Source organism: Scomber scombrus, chromosome 5 (genome assembly GCF_963691925.1).
Source record: "Scomber scombrus chromosome 5, fScoSco1.1, whole genome shotgun sequence".
Taxonomy (NCBI): Eukaryota; Metazoa; Chordata; class Actinopteri; order Scombriformes; family Scombridae; genus Scomber; species Scomber scombrus.
Window position 1 is genome coordinate 20,838,996 of NC_084974.1, and position 26,571 is coordinate 20,865,566.

Here is a 26,571-nt window from a genome sequence, read left to right on the forward strand (position 1 = left end):
TTGATCACTGACATTTTGTTTTTCTTGTTTTTTTTCTTCCTCATCACAATGTGTGGGGGCAGGATGTGGGTCGGATGCCAGTTTATTTTTGTTACGGATACGAGGACTGGCAAGTTATCAGCATGAATTACCGTGGGCAGAAAAACTGATATCAATGTTAAACTCGACTCTGGAGGGAGGACCATGGCGAAAAGGAAGGGACTGTTATTCTCACTGCTGTACTTTATGGCAGAGTTTTGGCTCAGTTCGCAGCAAGTCCTGAGAATTGGTAAGTGGTAATGTTTTTAAGTCATTTTGCTCACTGTCAATGTGCAGACTGCCACTGTCCACTTACAACCTGTTTTAATATTCGATCATATCATTACAATAACTAAATGAAACCTAATTTACAATTTGGATATCTATAATTTAAAAAGAAAAAGTAAATATTGATGGTCTTATTAATCGAGATATGTTTAATCTGTCATGGTGCCTATAGAACAAGTTTAGCTTCTTTTTCAAATGACCAAACAACCATTAGACTTAATCAGGGGCTGCCAGTATGAATAATCCACAGATTAAATATGCTTCGTCATTTGTTTGTTGTAGTGTCAATAACAGTCCTGTTTCTGTATCTGGCAATCATATTATCTTTTTCTGTAACATGCCTAAAGGGCATAACATGTGTGTTTTATGTAACTCAATAGTGAGTTGTATTGAGTGAAATTGTGATAACATATAATGTGCCATATATTATCCTTTGGTAACTTTTTCCACATTGTTGTGATGTTTGTACAGTGTCCTTATTAGTGTCATTACTGGATTATTATGTCTGCTATAAAGTTCTGCGGACAGAGTGGGGGTTGGATAAATCAGGCCCACATGAAACAGCTCTATTGGTTTCCATTAAAATCATGTTAATCCACTTTGGATGGCCAATGCCAGAGTCTCTCTCTCTCTCTCTGTTTCCTCCATGTTGACAGAGCAGGTCAGAGGCAGATGAGTGATTAAGTTGGCCTACTGCTGCATCTTAAAGCATGTACTGTTGGCATGATGTCTTGGCACAGAGGAAATGTGAAATGGATACACGGCTAAAGAATAAAGAGTGGGCAGTCTCACTGAAACTTTTATATTTGGCTTCTTCCCTACCTAACAAACTCTCAAGTTATTTAGACTTGGTGGATATGTGTGCTGATGGCCAATAACATCTGTGAAAGTGAATCTGAGTAAGTCGTCTGGGTAGCCTTTGAAATTTGACAAGAAGGGCTTCTTTACTTTCAACTCCACTCTGCACTTGTAATTAGACAAATACAGCCCTTGCTCCAACTATCCCCCTTTGATTTCTGATGCAACTTAAACAAAAAAGTACAATGAGACAATGTTCTATACCCCTCTCCCATTGGTTATCCACTATTCATCTCATCTCACAAAAATTACTTTTTAGATTTAGGCCTCAGGACTCTCTGCACTACTCAATGCTTAGGGCATTTCTATATTTTTTTCTAAATTTCCTCCACTTCTAAAGACTTTAACAATCAGACTTGGCGTTGCATAACTTTAAAGGCTAATAGGCCAGTGCCACATCCCTGTTCAACCAGTCCTGATCTGTTCACTATATTGTTAATCTGTCTGAATCATCTATCACTCTCCGAGGCCACCTAATCTTTGTCATTCTCTTCATGACCCGCACACATCATAATCTCTCCCATATGGTGTGTGGCTTGGTTCAATTAACATTTCTCTGTCTTGGCAAATGTTGGCATCAGATTGTAACTGGCTTCCACTCTTTTCACTAGGGTTGGTAATAATGGTAAATCTTCTCCCCCAAGCCCTTAAACAACTAACACTAATCTTCTTTATGCAGAAAGTCTCTTCCACAAATATGGCAGCGACCAAATCTCATCATTGGGAAGAGCACAGAAGCAGCAGCTTGAGGCTTGGCCTCGACTCTATTTTGCTGTTTGTTAAATTCCTGTTATCTCTTGCTTGCATGCTTTATGTATCGGTGATATCTGATTTCTTTATTCGTGATCCGATCCATGTGAAAAAGGTGTGATTAGCTACTTTTGGCCAACCAAATATCATTAGATGTAATCCATCTCCCTTTTTTTAATAGTCTTACATCCAGTGGTTTTATACTGTGGGTTAGGTGGATTTCCCTGATGTAGTGATAGAGAATATAATCCTTATTTTTATTCTCTCGGCCTAAATGTTTTGGTGGTAGGTCGCTAGCAGCTACCCATTAAACAGAGAGACCTCAGTGCTCCACATCAAACGAAGACAGTAGACTGGTTAGGAACTCCTCATTCATTCACAGTCTGGCATGAGCCCAGGTTGGAGTGGTACTGGTGGTGTTGTTGGGGTGGGGGTGGGGAGGGGATCTCACTGGGAACTGACCCAGGATGGGGAGAGGGGAGAAAGGAAAACACTACGTTATTGTGTTCCTCTGCCTTAATAGACTCCCCTTCATGTGATAAGTGCAGAGAGTGACAAAGTAACAGATCAGAAGATCATTTTCTTAATTTTAAAATCGTACTTTTGGTTTCTGGGTTAAAAACAAAGGTGCGCCCAGCTGCCTGAACTTGAACCATGTTCTTTTTCTTGCTCTCTGCACTGAAGAGAGGAGAAGAAGTCTATAAAAAGCAAAGCCTTAGGGTTTGTCAGCATTTGCCTGCAGCACAAGCAGAATCTTTTGTTTTTGTGACCTCCTAGCATGCATCACCCCACAGCATTGTCTGGCCTATTAAAGATGAGATGGAAGCTCAGTGATCCTGAAAATTATATTGAACATTAATTAATGGTAGCTATAGCGAGAATTTCAGTTCTTCTTTCTTCATAAATTGCATTAATCAAAACTCTGCAGTGTTAAATAAAAAGTTAGAGGCTCTTCTTTTTCTTTTTTGAGGTCATTTCTATTCTTAACTCTATAGATTTACCTCTTCTAATGTATACTCCTACTGAAGTATAAATTATCAGCAGCAGCTCTTACTTTCTTGTCCATTTGTTAATTTGCTTGCTAATAGCCTTTTGAGAGAGCACATTGATCCGTGTGTCATCTCCAAACAGAAAGAGTGAGATACTTATTCCCCATTTTATCTGCGCCATATATAAAACATTGATTCCTTTTAGTGTTTTTTTTTTTTTATCATACTCCATAAAAAGTGCAGAATATAAAGATGCACAGAGTCGTGATCTGGTGACCTATTTGTGGAGCATTAAAAAGCTGACCACACACACCAAAGACTTGTGTTCAGGCAGGTTTGTTTACAGGCCAAAGCATCACACTGCAAAAGCCACAAAGAATCCATTTCTTCACTGAATATATACATTTATTTCTTATAGATCCTAATTTTATTTAAATATTAAATACTTCTACAAAATATTTATCATGTTTAAGGTGTGAAATTTTGATTTATGCATGCACTTAATGTTAGAGTGGATATACATGCCTGAAATAAATGAGGACAAAAATGAATAATCTTAAACACTGGACTCTTTGTTATTGTTACTCAATATTTAAAGTAGAGCTAGACAGATAAAACAACTGCTATTAGCTTGTGACATTTAAGCTGTACAGTAGTTACGTTATAACCTGGACATTTCTGCCTGTTTGGATCCTCATCTGTGTTGACAGTTTGTCGTCAGGCACAGAGATGGAGATGAAATATTGTGATGAGCTCTGATCAAAGCTGGTTGATTTCAAGTATCTTACAATTGAAGTATTCCTTGTTGTTTCCTCAACTTAAAAATGTAAGCAGTAAATTATTGAATGTCTGTCTGGACATCAGTTTTGACTCAATTGCATTGGACCACAAGTTTTGGAGCCTGGGGTCGGAGCAAACTTAATTATTTTCTTGGTGAAGTCTTTTAATTGAAAATGTCTACAGAGATAAGACTATGATCTCCGTCCGTAGTTTTCGACCCCATGAATAAATAAGCTAATTTGAAACCTATTTTATAAACATTAAATGGAGTACTGTTGCTGCTTCTATCCAGGTGTCTGGATGTTTGATGGTGGTCACGAGTTTGATAATCACTTAGTGATCATAGCTGAGCTTTGGTACCCTGCTGCTCAAAAATCAAGCTAACAGATGGATAGGTAATTTCCTGACACACTGTATAACAACCTTAGGTATATTAATAATGTTTTGTATCTAAAATGATATTTATAATAGACCACAGTTGCTTGATACAGTATTTAAATGTTTTTCTGCAGTGTTTTGATGATGTGGACGAGCATTGATTGCTTTGGCCAGCGCTCTTCATGCTGAATTGCAGACAAACAGCCGTCACACTGAATCCCCCTGGACGCTCACTAAAAAACTCATTATACTTTAAACAGAAATTTACGATCTTATCTCAGGTGGAAATGAGAGGAGAGATGAATGTGTTTTCTTTCACTGTGGGATGTGCCTTTCCACCAAACTTCAAAGAGGAAATGAATAAGTTAGTGTAATAAAAATAGATATTGTGTTTGTCCCTTTCTGACAATAAATGTTATGTGTAATTATTTCATAAAGCTCATTTAAAGAATGCAGCCTCCCTGTACATTTATACACAATGGCCATATCCAGATTTGAATGGATGTTGACACTGCTAATATGTATGTTTTCATTTAAATCTGAAGCTAATGAAGGCTGATAAATACAGAATTTATAGGCAACCATTTTATTTTAAGGATCAGTATGGTGCATCCCAAATCATGCTGTTTCATTGTTCACTGTTTATAGGTATTATTTACCACCAATACAATTTGCAGATACATACAGTACATGTTTTTTTTGCTGCATTTGGAGCTTTTGCATTGGAGTGGGTGCATGTGATTATGCATATGATTAGAGGTCAACGACAAAAATTTAAATCAGAAAATCTAAATAGCAGCAGCTATTGGTGCAGCTATTTCCCGCACAAACAGGACCCTCTATTTTCCACTCCCTTGTTAAAAGTAGGAGGAAAACAAAATCACTGATTGGAAATGATGCTGTGATGCTGCCACTTGCATTATTTTGCTGTTGAATTCTTAACAGGGACCACGTGTGCACACATCTAGGCAAATATTCAGGTGCAAGACTAAAAAACTTTCACTGCAGGGTACAAAGGATTGAGGTCTGCACACTGTTAAACTCAGAATAAATAATTGTATTCTCTTTTTTGAATCCTTAATAGAGTCAGTGACATTTGCTGCAGCCGCTGCACTGGTCAAAACTCATGTTTATGTCCTCCTTTTAAATTAAAAACACCTTGAAGGAAAAACGTCACATCAAAGACACGTACATGGAATATATCTCCTTTGCAAATTTGTGAGAGGGCTATTGTATTTTTGCCTGGGAAATTCATATTGCAGTGAATAGAATTAAGGACTTTAACAGGTCCTAGCAGCTGCTCACTGAGGCTTGGTAACCATAATTAGGATTGGCACTTTCAAGCATGCTTTTAGTGACCAGGGAGTCCAGACAAGGCTCGCTCAGTTTGGGGTTTGAGGCTACGCTACACCAAAGAAAAAGGTCATTCACAATCAAGGTCTCAAGGGGAGCTTTTTAAAGGCCTTTTCTCCATCCAAATCAATCACAATTTCACAGGCAATTCTTCAAAGACTGTTAGAGAGTGCAATGACCTATTGCCATCTGTAGCCACAGTGTTGAAGTGAGGTCATTTGCAAACGATTGCAACACTGAAATGGCATCTTGTGAAGGCATGATGTGTGTTCATGGTTAATGTAAGTATTGATTAACAGTTTTGAAAATGGCAGAGCTTATTTTAGCTTATTTTGGTCTTAATTATGCTGCAGGAAACATTGTGAATGTGACATTGGTGCCATTTTACAGCAGTTTATTACAATTACAACAAAGGATTAAGAAACTGCCTTGTCTTAACTGTTCAGAGCTGACATTATGTCTGCCTGCAATCGTGAATGTCATTGTAGTGAGAACAAACAGTTAGCCCTGACTGTATTATTTCAGAAATCCTATCACTGAAAGCCCAGATGTTTTAAATGATTTACATTTGAAAGGCTTGGATGAAATCGACATGCAGGGGCATTTTCAGCAGGGATAAGGACACTAACTCTCACACGAGTCTGACCGCCTGATATGCAGGTGGTGACAATCCAGGGACAATCCAGCATTTTTCTGGCCTTAATCCGAATGGTTTTCATGCTGTGTTTAATGCTGTTTTTCATGCTTCCAGTTATGTAACTGGAATGTAAAACACTGTATGTAGCGCTTGTGCATGGCTGGAGTAATATATGGCCATATTGCCAGCTGTGGCATGCTAGAACGGTCATCTTTCTGGAGCAGCACAGTGGATTAAGAGTTGGATGGTTTTCAGAATGATCTTCTCAACTCCGAAACAACCCCCCTCCCTGTGGTCTCTGGCACACACAGTCTGCCGAAAAGTGATTGTGTTTAAAAGAGAAATGTATCTAAAAATGAAATGTTGACAGTTGTTTCTCAGCTGATTTTGAAGGTATTGGTCAGTGTTTTATTGCCTCATCCTATGTAATGTAAAAACTGTACTGTACTGTAACATGGCAGCCACTATATTAAAAGGGGAATACATGCAACATTAAAATTGCAGTCTTACATTGATTTATAATACTTTTCTAAATTATGTGATTGTTGACTTGACAATGGTTAATACTTTAGATTGCTGTTGTGTTACTTTTTCTATGACTCTGATACTTGGTGGTCATTTGCTTATTTTCTGAGAATCGGAAGTGATTAGGCTGAACTGATTCTCTGAAATTAGAAGTCAATTTATTTGTTAGTCTATTGACAGGAAAATAATCTTCATGTTTTCAAACAGAAACAAATGAAAAAATAATTGTTGGTTGCAGCTCTGATTGTAGCACATTTACAAAATGCTAAGTTAAACTCAGATATGTTCTGAAAACACGCTGCTCTCAGGTGCAAGTTGGTAATTAAAATGACTGGACAGACAGACATGATATTGGAAATCACTTTTGCAAGGATGATGATTAAGTATGTTTAGTGAATGAAAAATGATGGCGCTTAGTCATACAATGTGCAGTTTCTACACGAAAAGTGGTCACTGTTAATCCACTGCACCATCATTTAGCCTCTGAGAGTCTTCTCTCTCCTCCAGTGCAATATGAAGGGACAGGGATAGTGATTCCTCAGAGGTTAGCTCTGCATTTTCATTGTAGTTTTTATGGGTCTTAAATGTGCCGGAAATTTTACATACTGCAATTTATTGTATGCTGGATTAGTATAGAATGGCTAGAAAATGTCTCATTTAAAAAAAAGAAAAGAAGGTAATATTAATTGACTGAAAAGCGCTTCAGAGGACTTTATGTGGGAATTATGTATGGGATTCATTGAATCTAGAATTTCTTCTAACAAAACATGGATATTTTATAAACCTTTCAGCTGAACACACAGCTCAAAGAATTTGTACCTGAAGAAAATGAAGAAGGTAACTTACCAGCTGATGAGAAACATGTAGAGAAGAGAATGTGGCTCTAGCATTTTTCTTGATGAACAGAGTATAAAGAGATAGATAAACAGACAGATAGAAACTCAGTCACTGCACACCTAACCCATTTGAAAATGGGAAATCTGATTGCTGCCAGGTATATAAAAAAAGCACATTCATCATAAAATAAACAATCACATAATGCAACAATACAGACAGATCACAGAGACAGACAGCAAAATAAGATCACTTCCAATGGAGACAGTGGAAAAATACAGCTAAATGCTGAATACATAAAGTGGCTAGGTGCAGAGATCACACATTCAGACTACTAATTGCTCTGAGCAGGAACTATGTATATACAGCCTTAAAATAGGAGCTCAAACTCCCTCTGCAGGGGGTGATCAGGACAGTCCAATATGATCTGGGCCTTCCTTAGGACCTGCCTATAGTAGAGGTCAGAGAGCTGCAGCTGACTCACCTAATAACTTTACTGGCCACTTTGGTAAGGCAGCCAAGCCTGTTCTTATTGTCCAGATTACTGTCAATTATATTATGTTCATGGTGCAACTATGAAAGACTATGGAGAACATCTCCAAAGTGAGGTCATTTCTCTCTTGGAGCAGCACAGAGAGACTGATGTGCACTTTTATAACTACCAGGCTAGACTATTATAACACTCTGCTTTTTGGCGTACTGAAGAATACAATAAATCAGCTGCAATTAAATTAAAATTCTGCGACATGAGAAGACCAGAAGGAAAGCATACGTTGAGCTTATTTAAAGTCTTTACAGTGGTCACCTGTGTGGATTTTAAAATCCTTTTATTAGTTTGTGAGGCACTACATGGCCTTGCACCAGACTACCTCTCAGAATTACTTTTGGTTTATGAACCAGGAAGGTCTTCCAGTTCTTAACTTTTAGCTGTTCCACAAAGCAATTATGTTTTATAATGTATGGCTTTATTATTTATACTTTACTTTATTTATTATCATTATTATTATTATTATTATTGATTTAATTGATTGATAATTTGGTTTATCAACATTTTACAGTTGATCGTTATGATGTATCCTATTTTGTTTAGTACTTCATTTATATTTGATTTTGATTTTATGTATTATCTTTTATTTATTCCCCATTTATTATCTCAACTAACGTTTTTATTTTTATTTTGTCTTTTTAGTTGTTTTGTTTTCCAAATCCATTTTTAATAACCTACATTTTATTAGTTGCTTGTAAATGATTGATTGATTGATTGATTGATTGATTGATGAAGACTAGTATAGCTATTATATATTTGAGTATGATTTGATAAAAGGTGACTGATCTCTAAAGTAAAAAGGAGAGTAAAATGATGATATGGAAATAGTGTGATTGTCTTCCATGATAACATATTACTGGATATGATAACTCCACTCTACAGGTATTAAAGGTGGATCTGGCCTATGATGAACTGGATGTGTGGCATGTCTTCCTCTCCAAGCTATCATACACTTTCATAAAGGCTATTGTGTCAGCTTGTGAAAATTGAGGCCACATAAATAGGGTGAAGTCAGTAAAGGTCAAGCTTTTCTCTGAATGGGATTAAATCCTGTCATCTCAACTAGTCTCTTAATAGCATTATGTGACAGAATTACATAGAAAATTGGGCCACATTATGCAACTGTAAGAATGCAGTCATGATAACATTCAAACATTAAACAAATATATATAATAAAAGTGAATAAGTGAGTGAATAAGTGTGCTGTGTGAAGTCACTTTATCAACATTTGTCTGCTTTGTCCTTGGTCTGATCTGGCTAATACTGCTTGTTTCTTCTCTTCCTACAGGGGGCATCTTTGAGACGCTTGAGAATGACCCCATTAGTGTTGAGGAACTGGCCTTTAAATTTGCTGTAACCAACATAAACAGGAACCGGACCTTAATGCCAAACACCACATTGACCTATGACATCCAGAGAATAAATTTGTTCGACAGTTTTGAGGCGTCAAGAAGAGGTACTGTTGTTCTCATTTAATATTTAAAGCCTTTTATATAGAGTAATCAATAAAGAGATTGCTGTTGAAACAAGTTGGTAACTTTCCATCTCTTCTTTGTGTTTCATTACTGCAGCCTGTGACCAGTTGGCATTGGGTGTTGGGGCCGTGTTTGGTCCCTCTCACAGCTCATCTGTCAGTGCGGTCCAGTCTATTTGTAATGCCCTTGAAGTCCCTCACATCCAGACACGCTGGAAACATCCGTCAGTGGACAACAAAGACAGCTTCTACATTAATCTTTATCCTGAATACGCCTCCATAAGCCGAGCTGTGCTGGACATAGTGCAGTTCTACAAGTGGAAAACGGTCACTGTTGTCTATGAGGATGCAACTGGTGAGTGAAAATGAGATTTGATGACAGGAGACATATAGTATCAACACCAGAAGGAAATTAAGAAATCAGAGCAGCAGTGAAGTATAAAGTTACATCAGCAACATATGTTAGCAGTGATTAACTCAATATGTATGTATGTACATTAGCAGGTCACCCGATATCTTTCCAGCAATCAGAGCACAATACACAATCACTGTAGTCATCAGTTCCTCAGATCCTTTACTTCAGCAAAAGTGCCAATATAGTAATGCAAGAATACTCCGTTACAAGAAACAACAAAACAATAACAAAAGTCCTGCATGAAAAATCCTACTGAAGTACATAAGTAAGCAAACACAGCAACATGTAGTTCAAGTATTGCAGTTAAAGTAGTGATTTGTTCCCTCTGACTGATATATTATTATATATGACATCATTAGATTATTAAAAGTGAAGCAGCAGTGTTAGAGCAGCATGTTACTGTTGTAGCTGCTGGAGGTGGAGCTAGTTTACACTACTTTATATACAGTTAGCTAGTTTAATCCAGTGGCTCCCAACCTAAGGGTCAAGTGCCAGATTAATTTGAGTGGTTGTGAGATGAAAAAAGAAAAAGTTCTGATACACAAGTCTGTATTCAGTTTTTGGACTTTTTTCCCAAATCTTAGATTTTTGGTGAAATACTAGATCATTTGAACATGGAGAAATCACTATTTGGTAGAGCTATTAACAACTTGTAGACATCTGAAATGTGACCCTGAATACACACTGCTTTTTGTAAGATGTCAAAAATACAAAAAGGTTGGAAACCACTGGTTTCATCTTTAACAATGTATTGTACTTTAAAAGCTTGTTATATTATCCAATGTGTCAAATCTCTATGTGAAAAGTAACTAAAGCTGTCAAATAAATGTAGTTGAGTAGAAAGTACAATATTTCCCTCTGAACTGTAGTGGAGTGGAAGTATAAAGTAGAATCAAATTGAAAAACTCAAGTAAAGTACAGTTACATCAAAATTGTACTTAAGTACAGTACTTGAGTAACTGTACTTAGTTACTTTCCACCACTGGTAGTCATGCACATAAAACAGAAGAAATTAACTTGAAGTGTAAAAATATACTTTGGGTTGCACTTAGGCCTGAAATGTAGCAGGAAGCCAATTGAGATAGCCATATGAGAATATGTATAAAATGTGGCAAGGTACACCAGCTAAAACTAATGCGGTCTAATAAAAACTGCTTTGCAATAAATCCTTCATAAATCCTTTCAACTTTTGTTAAACTGTTTTATAGAGGTGATGATTTAACCTGATTTTGAAGGCTGTTTGCACTGCTGCAGGATTTTAGGCTATTGCATTACACAGAGGTGTATTTCTAATATTTGGTGTGTGCTATTTATATATCAAAGAGGTAGACATACTTAATTAAAGATAGCAACTGAGTGTCCATACATGTGTACAGTACAGTTGTTTGACTGTGTGTGTGTGTATGTGTGTTTATATGTCTCAAAGTGCTGTTGAAGTATTTCCAGCTTGTAGGAAGACAGGGCTCCTGTGGTATTAGAGTTAAAGTTAAGAGTGAATGGGTTTGAGTTCGTTATAAATAATGCTATGGATGAGGTTAATTAGTTATGTCTGGACACTGAGGAACCTGAAAAGAAAGCCAGCAACTACAGATCCCATGAGTGGTAGACAGAGCCATCAGCCTCCTTACACCTGACCTGTCAGATCTCAACAACAGAGCCATCACAAGCGTAGCACTCACCAAAGTTAATGACTGCAATCAATCATCTCCTCAATCTACTCTTCTCATTACTTCCATCTGGCAGCACATACAGACCTTTCAAATGGAAGCAGCCTTGCCTCAGCAGGAGTTTGGTCCTTTTTTCATAGCAGACTAAAAATAAAATACCCTGCTGAACACTTAGTGTACCTGTATGTGTGAATATATATGTGGATGTGTGTACGCACATGTATATATTTGAGCATATGTATGTATTTTCATGTGAGACACGTTGGAAACAAATGTCCCTGCTATACATGCAAATTTAGAATTGAATCTCTTCAGTTAAAGTGTCTCTTTGTCACCTCTCTCAAATACAAATTTTTCTGTCAGAGTCTTTAATAATGTTTACAACCTTCAGTTGGCAGCTCGTTGGTTTTCTTGGACCATCATTTGGTGTTATTGTTAAAGGTCACATATCTTTGCTTTCATGGTGATGGTGATGTCTAAATGTTACTTTTTGTGATGTTTTTTAATAATAATACAAAATAGTTAAAACACTATTTGTCGATTTATCATACAGTCATTCGACACAAAGTTTACCATCTGCAATCTAATAATTGTTTAAGTTAATTATTGTAAGTAAACATTTAATGCCAAATTCGACTTAATCTCGAAACAAACACAAGACATCATCATGTGATAAATAATACTATACTCACACCGTATGCCAAAGTTAGGCCTCAATGTCAGATGGCTGCAGAGAAAATCATCACATTGCTACTTGTCGAGCTGCAACCATTTATCAGTTAGTTGCCAACTATTAAATTAATTGTTAGTTATTTTGATAATCAATGAATTGTTCTGAGTTATTTTTTAGTAAGAAAAGATCCAAATTATTTGATTTCATCTTCTTAAATGTAATTATTTTCTTGTTTCTTTAGTCCTCTGTGATAATAAACTAAATATCTTTGGGCTGTGGACAAAACAACATGTTTAAAGATGTCACCTTGGGTTCAGGGGAAGAGTTATCAACATTTTTCACAATTTCTGACATTTTATGGACCAAACAACTAATTGATTAATTGAGAAAGTAATCAACAGATTAATCAATAATGAAAATAATCATTAGTTGCAGCTCTAGTTTATCTGTAGTTACAGTAAGAGAATATCATCACAACTACTTGAACTAATTTAGATAAATACATGTGACAGACTCTCACAGAGCAATTATGACAACCGCTAATCAAGAGTATCAAATGGAGAGGAATGATTGTTTTTTAAACATCACAAGTCACACTGCAGAGAGGTAATGATGTATTGTATGCGCCTTACCTTCAGAGGAGAATACTTTTCTGACTGTGTTTTCAAACTGATGCATGACTCCTCTCAGCAGGTCAAACATCACTGCAACCTCTGCTCTGCTCGTGAATGGCAGTACGTCCAGGCACATAATTAACAGGCTGGTTGTTCATTAGATGATGATGCAACAGGTCATTTGGAAAGAAGAATCTGAATAAATATTACACCTCTGCTGCAGACACTGCTACTTTCATTGTAGCTTCCAAACTCTTCCACCATTTCTGTCTGCATTGAGCTATTACTCTGGTTTCTCGTCCGGGTCTTCCCTCAGTTTTGTTTGGTGTCACTCACAATGCGATGATGTCATCCACCAACTTAGCCAGCTTCGTTGTTGACAGTGTTGGCGGATGCAAATTATGTTTGGCTCAAAACACAGACCACTCCACACAGTAATGACCTCTCAAAGCAGACATATTGGGACATGATTTATGGATGTCTCGCTTCAACATGCAAAAACCATGAGCCAAAATGTTAAATATGGGTGCAACTACGGGGGTATTTCAGTCTTACTTGAAAGTTTTGTTCTGATAATCTTTGGCTGGAAACTTTAGAATTCTATTATTTCTGCTTTGTCTAGCAAAATAAATTAGATTTTGATTTTCTATTTAAGGAACACACTCTGATAGGAGACTACAGTCACAGAAGTAAATGTGATTTTGTTCAGACACCATCAAAAAGTGATTATATTTTAATTCAACACTCTTTCTTTCACTCATAACCCATCTTATATATATATCTTATATGACTAAAATAGAGAGAAATTATATTGTTTGGTCTAATACAAGTATTCTTGTCTTTTCATTCAAGGGCTGATTCGTTTGCAAGAGTTGATCAAAGCTCCATCCAGATACAGTATTAAAATCAAGATCCGCCAGCTGCCAACAGGAAGTAAAGACGCCCGTCCTCTGTTGAAGGAGATGAAGAAGGGGAAAGAGTTCTATGTCATCTTTGACTGTTCTTACCAAACATCAGCTGACGTTCTAAAGCAGGTGAATTACACAAAGACTTTCTTGTATGTTGTATCCACACTGGACAGAAGCCATTATCCTCAGAGCTTAGTTAACTTAACACCTAAAATACAATAGCCAGAAATTATATTTGATATTTCAATGGAGCATACTCCCTGTGCTATTTAAGCTTTTCTGCATTGCTTTTGGTTTAATATTCACTATGTGCAAGATTAGTCGAATTCTATCCCCTTCAGAAATCCTATGTTCATTTCCAAATCCAAGCAGAGCCTATTTCAGAGCTAGACATACACATTTAGAAACCAAAAGCTGCACAGAAGATTAATTGGAAACACTACGCCAACATGAGCAAATTGTGACATACACTCACTCGCATAGTTGTTAATGCAAAGCATGCAAACAATATAAAATGAGGCAATTAAGAAAATGGATGAAATGTGTAATTAGTCTCAAGGTATGGAGTAGAAATAAGTTTGGGTGTTGTTAAGGGAAGAAAAGATTATTTATGCTGGCTAGAAACAAAACTGGTGTTAATGTTAAGTTGGTGGGAAAGCTGAACCATATCCTGTCTCTTGTCCCGTTTAGATCCTGTCCATGGGGATGATGACTGAATATTACCACTTCTTCTTCACCACGCTGGTAAGAAACATAGTTGTCAAGCCCACTTTTCAAAATGTATCTAATCTCAGTGACACATAAAGGTTGTTTTATTTTAAGTATGAGCACAGGATCTTTGAATCTAGTGGTTTATTGTTTAAAACTCGACTGCAAAATCTGATGATAATTACACACTGTTTTGCTGTGTCAATTAAGTGTCCTCTCTTAACCTTCGTAAGTTTAGTGATTCTGTCATGCAAAGATTATGCAGATGAACTCAAACATCTGTGCTTTGTTTTATAATAAGATTGCTGGATGTTTTCAGTGCCCTTGGTATAATTCCATTCCATTTACCCTTGCTGAGTAACCCTGTACTTTTTGGTATTTAAATGAAAATCACAATAATTCTGCACTGATAATATTGTTGGTATGTCTCTGCAGGATCTCTTTGCCCTCGACCTTGAGCCGTACCGCTACAGTGGGGTCAACATGACGGGGTTCAGACTGCTAAACATAGACAGTCCTCAGGTGGCCTCAGTGGTGGAAAGGTGGGCCATGGAGCGACTGCAGGCCCCATCCAAAGCTGAGACTGGAATGATGGAGGGAATGATGACAGTGAGTTCACTTTCCATTCACTTCCTCTTTTCATTTTTGATGTTAACAAGTACAAGTGGTATGTTTCTCAGTAGGGACACCCATGTACACAATGTCCTCTCTGGTAGAATTGTGACAGTACTGCACACTACAAGCAACATGCTGAACAAGTCACTGAACGCTCATTTATTTTGAGCATGGCTATCATAAATGGAAAATATTTGGATCGTCTGTAAGCTTGTTAACAAAGAAATGTTGGCTGAAAACAACAGCCCATTTGATTTCCACATTTCGTTATGTACCTGTTTTTTTGATTACAGTCATTAAAGCTTCCGGGCTCTTTACATTTTTTGGAAGGGTAAAGGAATAAACATAATTTCCATCCAAATCATTCGACAATCAGAGGGAAATGAATCAATGGAAGTTAATCTGTTATTTTATTTACATAATTTCATCATTTTCTGTCGAACATGGCCAAAAACTATGCTCTGAGAGAATATATGTGAATACATAAAAACACACAGATTTAATCGGAGCCCCTCATAGCCCACACTTGAGTCCGAATACAGCGATCCACCATGTTGCTTTCTGATTGTGTGTACAATCAGAAAGGTACTTTGAATAAAATTGCTTGCCAAATTGTCCTTACTGTGGCTGATTGTGGTTAGTTTGATTGCTCTCTGTGTAGTTTGTTAAACTAGGGCTGCATTTTTTAGTACACTTTGAGAAACCATATGATGCCTGTGCATCAATAGACAAGAGGTGATTTGTGATCCCTGGTGATGATGATGGGCATGTGTCTCTTTCAGACTGAAGCAGCTCTGATGTACGATGCTGTCTACATGGTGGCTGCTGCTTTGCAACGCACCTCCCAGATCACTGTCAGCTCCCTTCAGTGCCACCGACACAAACCATGGCGCTTTGGATCACGCTTCATGAACATGCTCAAAGACGTGAGTTTGGTTTATGAGTGTGTGACACACACCCTCTCGTCCTCCATCCATCCATCCGTTTCACAGCCTGCTGCTTCTGTTTAATTTCCTTGGTTGCATAAGCAGAAACAATAGAGTTAAAAATCATATGATGAACGAGGAATAATTTTTCTCAGGAGAAAGGGATTGACGTCATAAGCTGCATGTTGGAGGTTTCTTAGACTTGTGAGTTGTCAGATGATTACTGATGAGAGCTGCAGCTTTTTACCTGAACATTTATTACAAACAGAATAAGCTCATAAACATACGTTTAATACAAGTGTTATTCAAAATTAACAAAAACATTAGTTTCTGTAAAAAGTGTTGATCTGACAGCAGATGGGACAAGAACACAAGATGTAAAACATGCAGAGGTAATTGCTAAAGTTTAACTGTGGAAGCTGGAGCTTTCTCAACTCTGCCAAGATATGTTAATATGAATTTAATAACCGACTCCCTTGTCATATTGCACTCTCTAATTAGATGTTTATTTGACAAATGAGCTTTTCAATTGCACATGGGAACAGAATATTGAAGGACACAGGCAAAGCCAAAGAGCTCACAGAGCACAGTTTAAGTAAGTGAACTATTTCGCTGTACAGCCTTTGCAGATATTGTCTGTAATTAAACACCCTGAGGTATAAAATGTTGGTCTTTAGGGATTAACAATGCACTCTTACACTTGATGAACATGGCATCCTATATGATATGATATGATATGATATATTTTTATTATTGTGTCCAGCCCAAATGGGCTTATAAGACACCACAAAAAGAAAAACAAAGAGGCACAGACCAGATACCAGATACAGGTAATGCTAAACAAATAAACCATCCTGACGTTTTTTTCAAGCTTTAGAGACAAAAATTGCCAACTTATAAACATTAAAAATAAACAACCACTCCATTGTGTAATCGTCACAATCGAGTGGTCCCTTTCATCATAGTAAGGACAATACAGAAGTAGATATGACTCATTTTCAACTTCTCCAAGTTCAGACAATTCACATAACCTGAATATTTTTAAATCTGCCAACTTTAAGGTTCAAGGGAAGGGTTGCTGTTCTCAACTGTGCTACTAAGAACCTTTGACTTCTTGTTAAGTTTGCTGTAATGTAGGATTCAGGACCATAACTGTACTTGATTTGAATATATGTTCGTAGTTTGGGTTTTAACAAAATATCATTTACCATCACCACTTTGCCTCAAATACAGCAAGTAGCTTTGTTCTAATTGTGGGTATACAACATGATACATTATTACTATACATATATTGTAACCTAGCTTCTTGAAAAGTAGCACATATTTCTTTAGCCCATGGAGAGCTGTGTGATTTACTCCAACGAAAAACCTTCTTATTGACCCTGTTTTCTGACATATTAAGCAAACGATTCCATAATCTGATCATGTCACATTTTCGCCTTATTGAACCAGGATATATTCTTTGATATCATGAGCCAAATCATTAACATAAATTGCAAATAGAGTAGGAGAAAGAATGTCACTCTGTTTAACACCAAAAGGAGTACTAAACCAATCAGTCTGCATATTATTTACTTCTATACAAGCAACTTATATCTTGTTCTTTTTATTATAGTGCATTCAATTTCAAAGGACCACACTGGTGGTTTTTCATTGTTTTCCTACATGTCATATATGCTCCAAAACTACATTTACTACGTCTAAAGTGCAAAACAAAGTTTGTCAAAACAGGATGGCAGAACACTGGGGCAAACTGGCAGGGAACGGAGGTGTATATGATGATTAGCAGAATTAGCAGCAGGTTTTTGGGCAGATGGAAATCAGGTGAATTGGAAATGGCAGGAAGAGCCAAAGACAACCACTGGAGGGTGAGGGAAAGGCAGTGTCGGAAGTGACAGGAGAGATTAGTGGCAGACAAACAATGAAACTTATATTAAGAACTTGTGGAAGCCACTAAGATTAGTTTCCATTCATTTTATTACTGCATGAAAATCAACTTGGGAGACTTGACTCTTTCCTGAATCTGTTACAGTGAGCAGCTTGTCTATCTTTTCTTCTGTCAGCTATCATCGTTTGGCAATTCTGTTGAACATGAGCAAACCTTTGAGGTCTTGTGTTTGACTTGTGACTCAAGTAACAAAATACTAGCTTTAGTTACTGTGCTCTAAATTAGAAAAGAGATTGGATCACTCTGCCAGCAGTGGAGGACTTTGCTGTGTCTGTTAGTAGTTCAAGAGTCTGTCACATTGCTGACCTTGCAGCGACTCGTTATATGTAGAATATAACATTGATTCTGTTGCTTTGCATCTTTTCTTTGGGGAAGAATGCCTTCTTTTGACACATTTCAAGACATCATGGGTCAGCAAAGCCATTGAGACTAATTTCATTGCAACACCATCAAGGGTAGGATGGCTTACAAGGAGCTGTCTCTACATCTACACAGGTTCCAATCATTTGGCAGTATGTGCTCAAATTTTAAGCGTTGCTTGATTGTTTCTCTTGTTTTAATTTGTGCTGTCTCTCATCTGCCAATCAAATCAATGCGCATTACCACACAATGATTATTTACATATACATATTTTACAATTTAATCATATATGATGTTCACTGTGGTTGATCATTTATCACAAATAATTAACAAGACTCTGCAAGTTGGTTTTGATATTGTACATCAACCTGTGGCTGCCTGGATGGTGGAAGAAAAAATCTGAAATATCAAATGACGCATATAGTTTATACAATTTAAGTTAAATGCTTTAAAACATGCAAAAAATTGATACAGTCCTTCAGGATTGCATCTTAAATTGTAGCTGTAAAGTATTATCTGAAGTGCCCTTGAGCAAGACACTGAATCCAGGGTTGCTGCTCTGTAACTACTCTGTGCCTTCATTCAAAAATACAGTTTCCCTGCAGGAATTACTGCTGTATCCCATGTTAAATACAAAAGTCTTGCAGATAGAAGTTTTAGGAAGTGCTCACGATACAGGAAAATTAGGTTCAGCTTGGTGCACTTTGACTGTTTTCCTAAAAATGTACAGATGCACATGTTTAGAGTTTGTGACGTTAGTGTATATAGGCCAGAGGGAGAGGTGGAAAGAGCAAATGAAGTTTTTCTCGCTATGGTGCTGATAGTCTGTCCAGTATGGATGTTCAGTGATGTTTCAGTGGTGTGTTAACATCTCATTCTTATCCTCTATATCATCTGGATTCTCCAATTAAATGTCATCACTACATGTACAGTAATGACACCAACACATGGTCAAGACAGAGGCACTTTTGATTGCTGGGGATTTAAAAAGCGACTTAATGACAGAAGTCAATCTGGATTTAGGGGTCAAGTAGGTCTCACAGATGTGTGCAATAAGACTGAAGCGGTCTAATCAAAGAGCGACCTCACCAAATGATACCCTGTAACCTTCTATAGACGTTACAGATATTTGTATTAGAAATAGATGTCAGAAACTTAACGAAGGAAATAACGTTCCTCGTCATGCCACAAGGTTTAATCTTAAATCTTACAATTGTGTGTGTGTGCATTGTCTTATGGGATGCTACCTTGTCAATAATGTACAAATTGTCTTTTTCAAAGCCAGTGGTGATTGTATTTTTAACTTAATCATAATGAAAAGCTTGTGAAACAGTGCAGTACGATGATGATGAAGTAATTCCCTTCAGTAGCCAATGCTCTTTTTTAATAGGTTTTTTTGGATTCATAAAAAAAATTCATTAACAATCTGAGTGATGTAAGCTTTTGTTTGACTGAAACAACAAGATGATGAAACACAAAGGCTCAGTGTTGTTTGGCATCTCTTAATATAACTGTAATTGGTTTCAGATCCAGGCCCAGTTGTAGCATTGAACTGAATTAACTAGACATATTTCAGCTAAAACAGCCATGCTTAAGAGCAATGAATTACTGAATCATAGCACAGTTCTGTAACGACCTCAGAGAGGAAGGAGGACTCAAACGCTTAACTCGAAGGGAATTTATTAAACAAAAAACGCTCTCAAGGAGGATGATAAAGGGGAACAAAAAACGCTCACTTGGAGGACAGAATGAAACAAGGCTTCTCGGGCTGCATGACAGTGACGCTGACAGGACAAAACAAACTGACACAGGACAAGGACTATTTGAACATGAGGTAAGGGGACACAGGTGGAACCAATCAGGGGCGGACAATCACAATCACAGCGGAGGGAAGGCACACAAAGGGAGGAAGTCAGGATCTGAAACAAGAGGGAAAAGGTGAGTACAAAATAAAACAGGAAGTGCATGACAGGACGGGACATGAGTGACTTGACTAAATTAAAACATAAAGGACCAACACATGACACAAGACAAGACATTAACAAATTTGACGAGACATAACAAGTTCATCTAAAGACCTAATCAAACCTTTCCCTTTTACCTCAAAAGCCAGTTTTTATATGATTTGCGGTAGTTTGCAGCTTTTGAAAGTGCCATGTGCTCACTGGCATTTGGTTTGTGTCACTCCAAATGCTCCCAATAATTTCTAGCTTTGAGAACACACACACATGAAGGTGCAGGCCAGTGTAAGCTTCAATTCAATTCCGTCAAAAATAAACAACTCACACAGCCCCTCTATTATATACCATGCTTTATTTCCCAAATGTATTTGACTTCTTCTCCTAAATACACAGGAAAAACCCAAACGAAATGTCTCTTTTCAAACACAATAACACTGTTACTCACAACAATATATAGGCTTTGTTGTGATCAGTTTCACTACAAAGCTGTCTCATCTTTGTGCTGAGGTAAGAAGCTGTATAAAACAAGTTGTTTGGATTATCACAAGTAACCACCGTGAATAATATGAATACACAGCATGCTTAGTTTCCACAGTGAAACAGATGTGGTTGTGCTTTAAGTCTTGTCAGTATCATCACATAAGAAGGTTTGATATACAGTATGAAGACACTTAGTTTTAAGTGAACTGCCCCTTTAATTATACTTTCAAAACAGCCAGAAATTATTAGATATTAGATATCTGCACAGTTTCAGTAATTGTATTGATTTGTAGATACCTTTATGTCACCCTCTTATAAAAGAGCATCCTTTGTGAATGCAAAATCAAGATGCAGCTCATTTCACTAAGCCCTCTATAACACAGATTTAACATGACTGTTATTCAACTGAGCTCACTTCATTATCAAGTGCATTCAAATATCTCTGAGCTCTTCTGTCCACCCGCTGCTCTCTGCTCAGAGAGAGCCCATGCCTGCCTGCTCCATTCACATCACCATCCACCATGTTACATACTCAGAGACACTTAATATTTCCAGGATCCTGCCAATGCAAAAATGTCCATTAAGATGCAGTAATCCTTTGTCAGTGTTCTTTACTTAATTGAGCACTCATCAATTATTAATTTTTTAAAGATTTGTTTTCATTTTTTCCAGGCTTCTGCTTGATTTTGCATTTATATATATGCCAGTAAGAAACTGAGAGATTCATTGGTTGTGTTTTCTGCCCTTTCTTCGCCGCAGGCACAATGGAATGGCTTGACGGGACAAATAATTATAAACAAGACGGACGGCCTACGGAAAGAATTTGACTTAGATGTCATCAGCCTAAAGGAGGATGGCTTGGAGAAGGTGAACTATCTGACCCATGTCGGTACAGTCAGTACATGCTGTTATGATAGACTTTCTAGCAGAACTGAACAGAGTAGGAAACATATGGACAAACAAGGCCACTGCTAATCACTGTAAGTTTATTATTCTAAAGTTTCAGAAAGATAACTTGTGTGTAAAACAACAGATGGTATGGTTCACTGCAAATACAGAAATCTTGAAGTTTTGTGTCCTAATTATAGCTTTAAGAGAAACTTTTTGAACTGTTTTGACACACAGCTCTTGGAAATAGTTGTATGTGTCATTTTGAGCTAAAAAGTTGTGGATGCCTCTTTAATCACATAGACAATGCTGCTTTATATTTTGGCAGGTCATTAACAGGTCTGTTATATGTCTAGGAAAGATATCTTTGCTACAAAGAAATTCAATTAAACACAGTTGGAAGTAGAAGTAAAAGCAGAGTAAACTGCAATAAAATATACTTGTGCCAAACTTAAGACAAACATGATTAAGTGCTGAAGGCTCCAATAATCAAGGGAAAATAACAACAAAAACATTACAATGAAGAACCACTAGAATAAATAGTTAAAACACAAGGTAAAAAAGAAATACATTTTGCTTCTATAGCATCTGTGCAATGTTGCTACGTCTTGTTCATCTGAGTGATGGCTGCTGAACAAAGCTATTTTTGTACCGCTTTGTTCTACATCTTGGGACTATAAACCTCAGTCCAGAGGGAAGAAGCTGGAAATCACTGTGCAAAGGGTGGAAGTCGTCATTTAAAATCAAGCTGGTTATCCGCTCTAACTGTTTGGTGCACAGGGACGCTGGGTTAAATTGTGACTCACCGATCGGCCTATTAGACCATTTAACAATTTGATTCAGAGAGTTTCTGTTCTTTAAAGATAGGTTTCCAAACCATGACAACAAAGAAGAAGATCAAATTGATTCAGTAAAAGCATGATAGAAGGTAATCATTTTGTCAATATGAAAATAGGACTGTTTCCTCTCCATCTTCACAGTTTGCTCCAAAGTTTGAGTCAATAATTGTCCCAAGATAGGATTGTGCACATTCCACCTTCTGACCATTAATGGATATAACTTCATGTGTGTGGGAATATCTTTTAAAATCAATTATCATGTCTTTGGTTTTAGATATGTTTAATTGAAGGTAGGACTACTCATCATTAAAATTGCTGTGAGAGCAACTGGCTGAGTTAGTATAGAGCATAAGTATTGTTGTCATATTTTCCCTTACGTTCAGTGCTATGCAATTAAAATGCTTTCTCTTTATTATTTCTGCAAGACAATCGCGGGCAACAGTCGCCTGAATAAAGTGTGGAAAAAGGTCTGTACTTTAGCTGCCCCCGCAGACTAAAGGAATAGTAACACTGTTTACTAATTTACTCTACTTGCTGCCCCCTGTAATGTCTCATCTTTTCATGAAAATAAGTTTAGATATGGAAAGAAAGAAATGTGTCAACATTTCTGTTTAAGACATGGCATTTCAAGTTTTAGACATAATGTTTTGTGTTCCTTTCCCTCTCCCACTCTCTCCGTCTTTGTTCCTTCTTTTGTTGTATTTTTTCTGCTTCCTAGTCCTTGTTTCTTTTCCCTTTTTTTACATTCCCTAGCTTCATCATGTAAAGGTGACGCAGGCAACTAAGGATCTTTGATATTCTTGTCCAATCAGCACTGTGAGATTGTCACCTGCATATTTGATCTTATCTATAGATTGGTGTGTGGAACTCCCAAACAGGCCTTAATTTAACAGACAGCAACAAGGACTCATCCACAAATGTCACTGACTCGATGGCCAACAGGACACTCATTGTCACTACTATTCTGGTAAGAATATCTGTAATTATTATCAGGCAGCATTTGATCAGGAAACTCTCTGTAAAACTAATGAAGTCTGCACTATTGTGTACTGTGTGATTTTCAGGAAAATCCATATGTCATGTACAAGAAATCTGATAAGCCGCTGTATGGAAATGATCGCTTTGAGGGATACTGCCTGGACCTGCTCAAAGAGCTCTCCAATATTTTGGGCTTTTCCTACGAGGTAAAGCTGGTGTCTGATGGTAAATATGGAGCTCAAAATGACAAAGGAGAGTGGAACGGCATGGTGCGAGAACTTATTGATCACGTAAGTATGATCATATTGAATGAATCATATCAAATGATCAGCAGTATCATCTGTCTTTGACTGTGGCTCTACATGGTGTTTCTGCTCCGTGCCAGGTGGCTGACCTTGCTGTGGCCCCTCTCACAATCACTTATGTGAGGGAAAAGGTGATAGATTTCTCCAAGCCTTTCATGACACTGGGGATCAGCATCCTCTACCACAAACCCAATGGCACCAATCCAGGAGTGTTTTCCTTCCTCAATCCACTCTCTCCTGATATCTGGATGTATGTGCTGCTGGCATGCCTTGGTGTCAGCTGTGTGCTTTTTGTCATTGCCAGGTAAGTTGTTGGAAAAAGTGAAACTATTTGGCTCCAAAAGATTTAGATATTTTGTTAAAAAAAAAAAAAAAACAGCAGCAAAAATGAAGTTACTTGTTAACTTGTTCCCTTGTCTAGGTTGAGTAGATATAACTCAGTTTACATAGTGTAAGCACAAAGCGAAACCAAACCATCTTGTTTGGCCCACAGCACTGAGTATGGCTGTTGCCACAGACATAAAATGTCTAACTATAAAGGAAGAAGTTTTGTATGTCAGTATGCATGTATGTCTGTATTTCGATTTTCCCAACAACCTTTCATCCACTTGGCTGGTGTGTTGTTTGAGGACCCAAGGAAGTGTAGTGTCGAGTGTGAAGTTATTTGGATGAGAAATGCTAAAGATATCATTTAAAGAAAACATTTAGCAAATTGTGACCTTTCCAAAATGGTGGCCGTGCAGACAAAACCTTTCACATACAGCAGCCAGTCAGAAATTGTGTTGTCTAAAAATGTGAAAACAATCCAAGAAAGCTAAAAGGTCTCTTAAAGGCAAAATATTTCTTTTGCAAAACTGACTTTTTAAATTCTTAACCTTCAGGTTCACTCCCTATGAATGGTACAACCCTCACCCCTGCAATCCGGACTCAGATGTAGTTGAAAACAACTTCACTCTGATAAATAGTGTCTGGTTTGGAGTTGGAGCACTCATGCAGCAAGGTATTCTCACTAAAATTACTATGTTACAGTTGATTTCATACCTGATGGATGATTCAGTTTAGTAGAGCTGCTTCGACCATCACATCAAATTATACACAGAATAATGTTTATACTGCCTGAAAAAACAAAACAAACAAACTAAAAAAATCATAATGTACCTCGTGTTAATACCTTACAGGATCTGAACTGATGCCTAAGGCCCTCTCTACAAGGATCGTCGGTGGAATATGGTGGTTCTTTACATTGATCATTATCTCTTCATACACTGCCAACTTGGCTGCCTTTCTCACTGTGGAGAGAATGGACTCACCAATAGACTCTGCAGATGACTTGGCCAAGCAAACCAAAATAGAGTACGGTGCTGTGAGAGATGGCTCCACCATGACCTTTTTTAAGGTAACCTTCATACAATCCTTAGATGCAGCAAATCCTCTTACCACTGACCAGTGAGTGGGGAACGAACTGCACAGCAATGAGGGCGGGATACAAACAAGAAAACCACTTTTGATTTTAATTAGCCTGACAAGTTTTACCCTGTAGCCTTCAATCCTCAGTCATTATAGTAATATGACGTGTTGTTTGAAGGGAAGGCAGTTGAGGAAAATAACAGCAATTTGAAGCTTAGGATCTTAAAATCTTCCTCATACATGCAGCTGAACAAAAGCCTGTGGGAAATTTTGCCATAAAGATTTCAATGATTTATTGTTTTGCCTGTAGGGCAGCAACCAGTATATCTGAATATACAGGAGAAATTGAATGAACTTTGGTAGATTTGTACACTGTTGTCACATCCCACCCCATCCCATCCCTTTCTCTAACATGCATCAGAATGATTGCTCCAGTCAGCAGATAGTCTCCAAATACTTTTTAATTTGAAATATTGGAAACAAGTGTCAGCCATTGACCATATATCAGCATTATCTGTGTCATTTGCTGTGTGGAGCATCAAGAGGTATTGCTTCAAACCTCTATAAATCCTAATTGTCATTCAACAGAAATCTAAGATCTCAACTTACGAGAAAATGTGGGCATTCATGAGCAGCAGGAAAAACACGGCCTTGGTGAAAAACAACCGGGAGGGGATTCAGAGGGTCCTTACTACAGATTACGCTCTTCTGATGGAGTCGACCAGCATCGAGTACATCAGCCAGCGTAACTGCAACCTCACACAGATCGGAGGCTTGATAGATTCGAAGGGCTATGGTGTGGGAACCCCTATTGGTAAGACATATGATTAACAAACTACACAACAACAATGATAGCCAATAACGCAGTAACATGCTTTGGTTAAGGAAGGTTATGTTTCAAATAATGACAGTAATAATGTTGTTCTTTTTTTTTATCCTGCTGCTTTACTCTGTAGGCTCTCCTTACAGAGACAAAGTCACCATCGCCATCTTGCAGCTTCAGGAGGAAGGCAAGCTGCACATGATGAAAGAGAAATGGTGGAGGGGAAATGGCTGTCCAGAGGAGGACAGCAAGGAGGCCAGTGCCCTGGGTGTGGAGAACATAGGGGGCATCTTTATTGTGTTGGCAGCAGGACTAGTCCTCTCAGTTTTTGTAGCGATTGGAGAGTTTATTTACAAATCCAGAAAAAACTTGGACATTGAGGAGGTGAGTGTCGGCCAGTGTGAATGGCACAACAAGTATTAACTCACTAGGGGTTGTGATCAAAGACTGTCATGAACCTAATACACATTTGCGTTGTAATTGTTGTCTTCAGAGGACTACGGTAATCACGGGGCCAACAAAAATTTGAAGCCGGAATGTTTTGAACTGCATTGTTACAATCAAGACACATTACTTTTTATTGCAGTGAGTTTAGTGTTTTCAGTAGTTTTGATGTAGAGCACAT

General features: G+C 37.6%; 1 protein-coding gene across 1 annotated transcript; it reads left to right on the forward strand.

Moving 5' to 3' along the window:
• The first annotated feature begins 147 nt into the window (after positions 1–147).
• On the forward strand, positions 148–26,505 carry LOC133979939 (glutamate receptor ionotropic, kainate 1). Its single transcript, XM_062418480.1, has 16 exons — positions 148–268; positions 9,246–9,413; positions 9,529–9,786; positions 13,653–13,834; positions 14,399–14,452; positions 14,852–15,025; positions 15,814–15,957; positions 21,466–21,573; positions 22,859–22,900; positions 23,287–23,400; positions 23,498–23,701; positions 23,797–24,020; positions 24,598–24,716; positions 24,895–25,112; positions 25,712–25,937; positions 26,080–26,505. The coding sequence occupies exons 1-16, from the start codon at positions 184–186 to the stop codon at positions 26,367–26,369; spliced, it is 2,610 nt and encodes an 869-aa protein (XP_062274464.1). The 5' UTR covers positions 148–183; the 3' UTR covers positions 26,370–26,505.
• Positions 26,506–26,571: the final 66 nt, after the last annotated feature.

What these genes read in the sequence shown, in the direction of transcription:
- LOC133979939 (XM_062418480.1), top strand. Translation starts at nt 184, where the DNA reads ATGGCGAAAAGGAAGGGACTGTTATTCTCACTGCTGTACTTTATGGCA. An exon ending in TGAATAAAGTGTGGAAAAAG is followed by an intron (nt 22,901 to 23,286) that starts GTCTGTACTTTA and finishes TCTTATCTATAG; the next exon opens with ATTGGTGTGTGGAACTCCCA. An exon ending in TCATTGTCACTACTATTCTG is followed by an intron (nt 23,401 to 23,497) that starts GTAAGAATATCT and finishes TGTGATTTTCAG; the next exon opens with GAAAATCCATATGTCATGTA.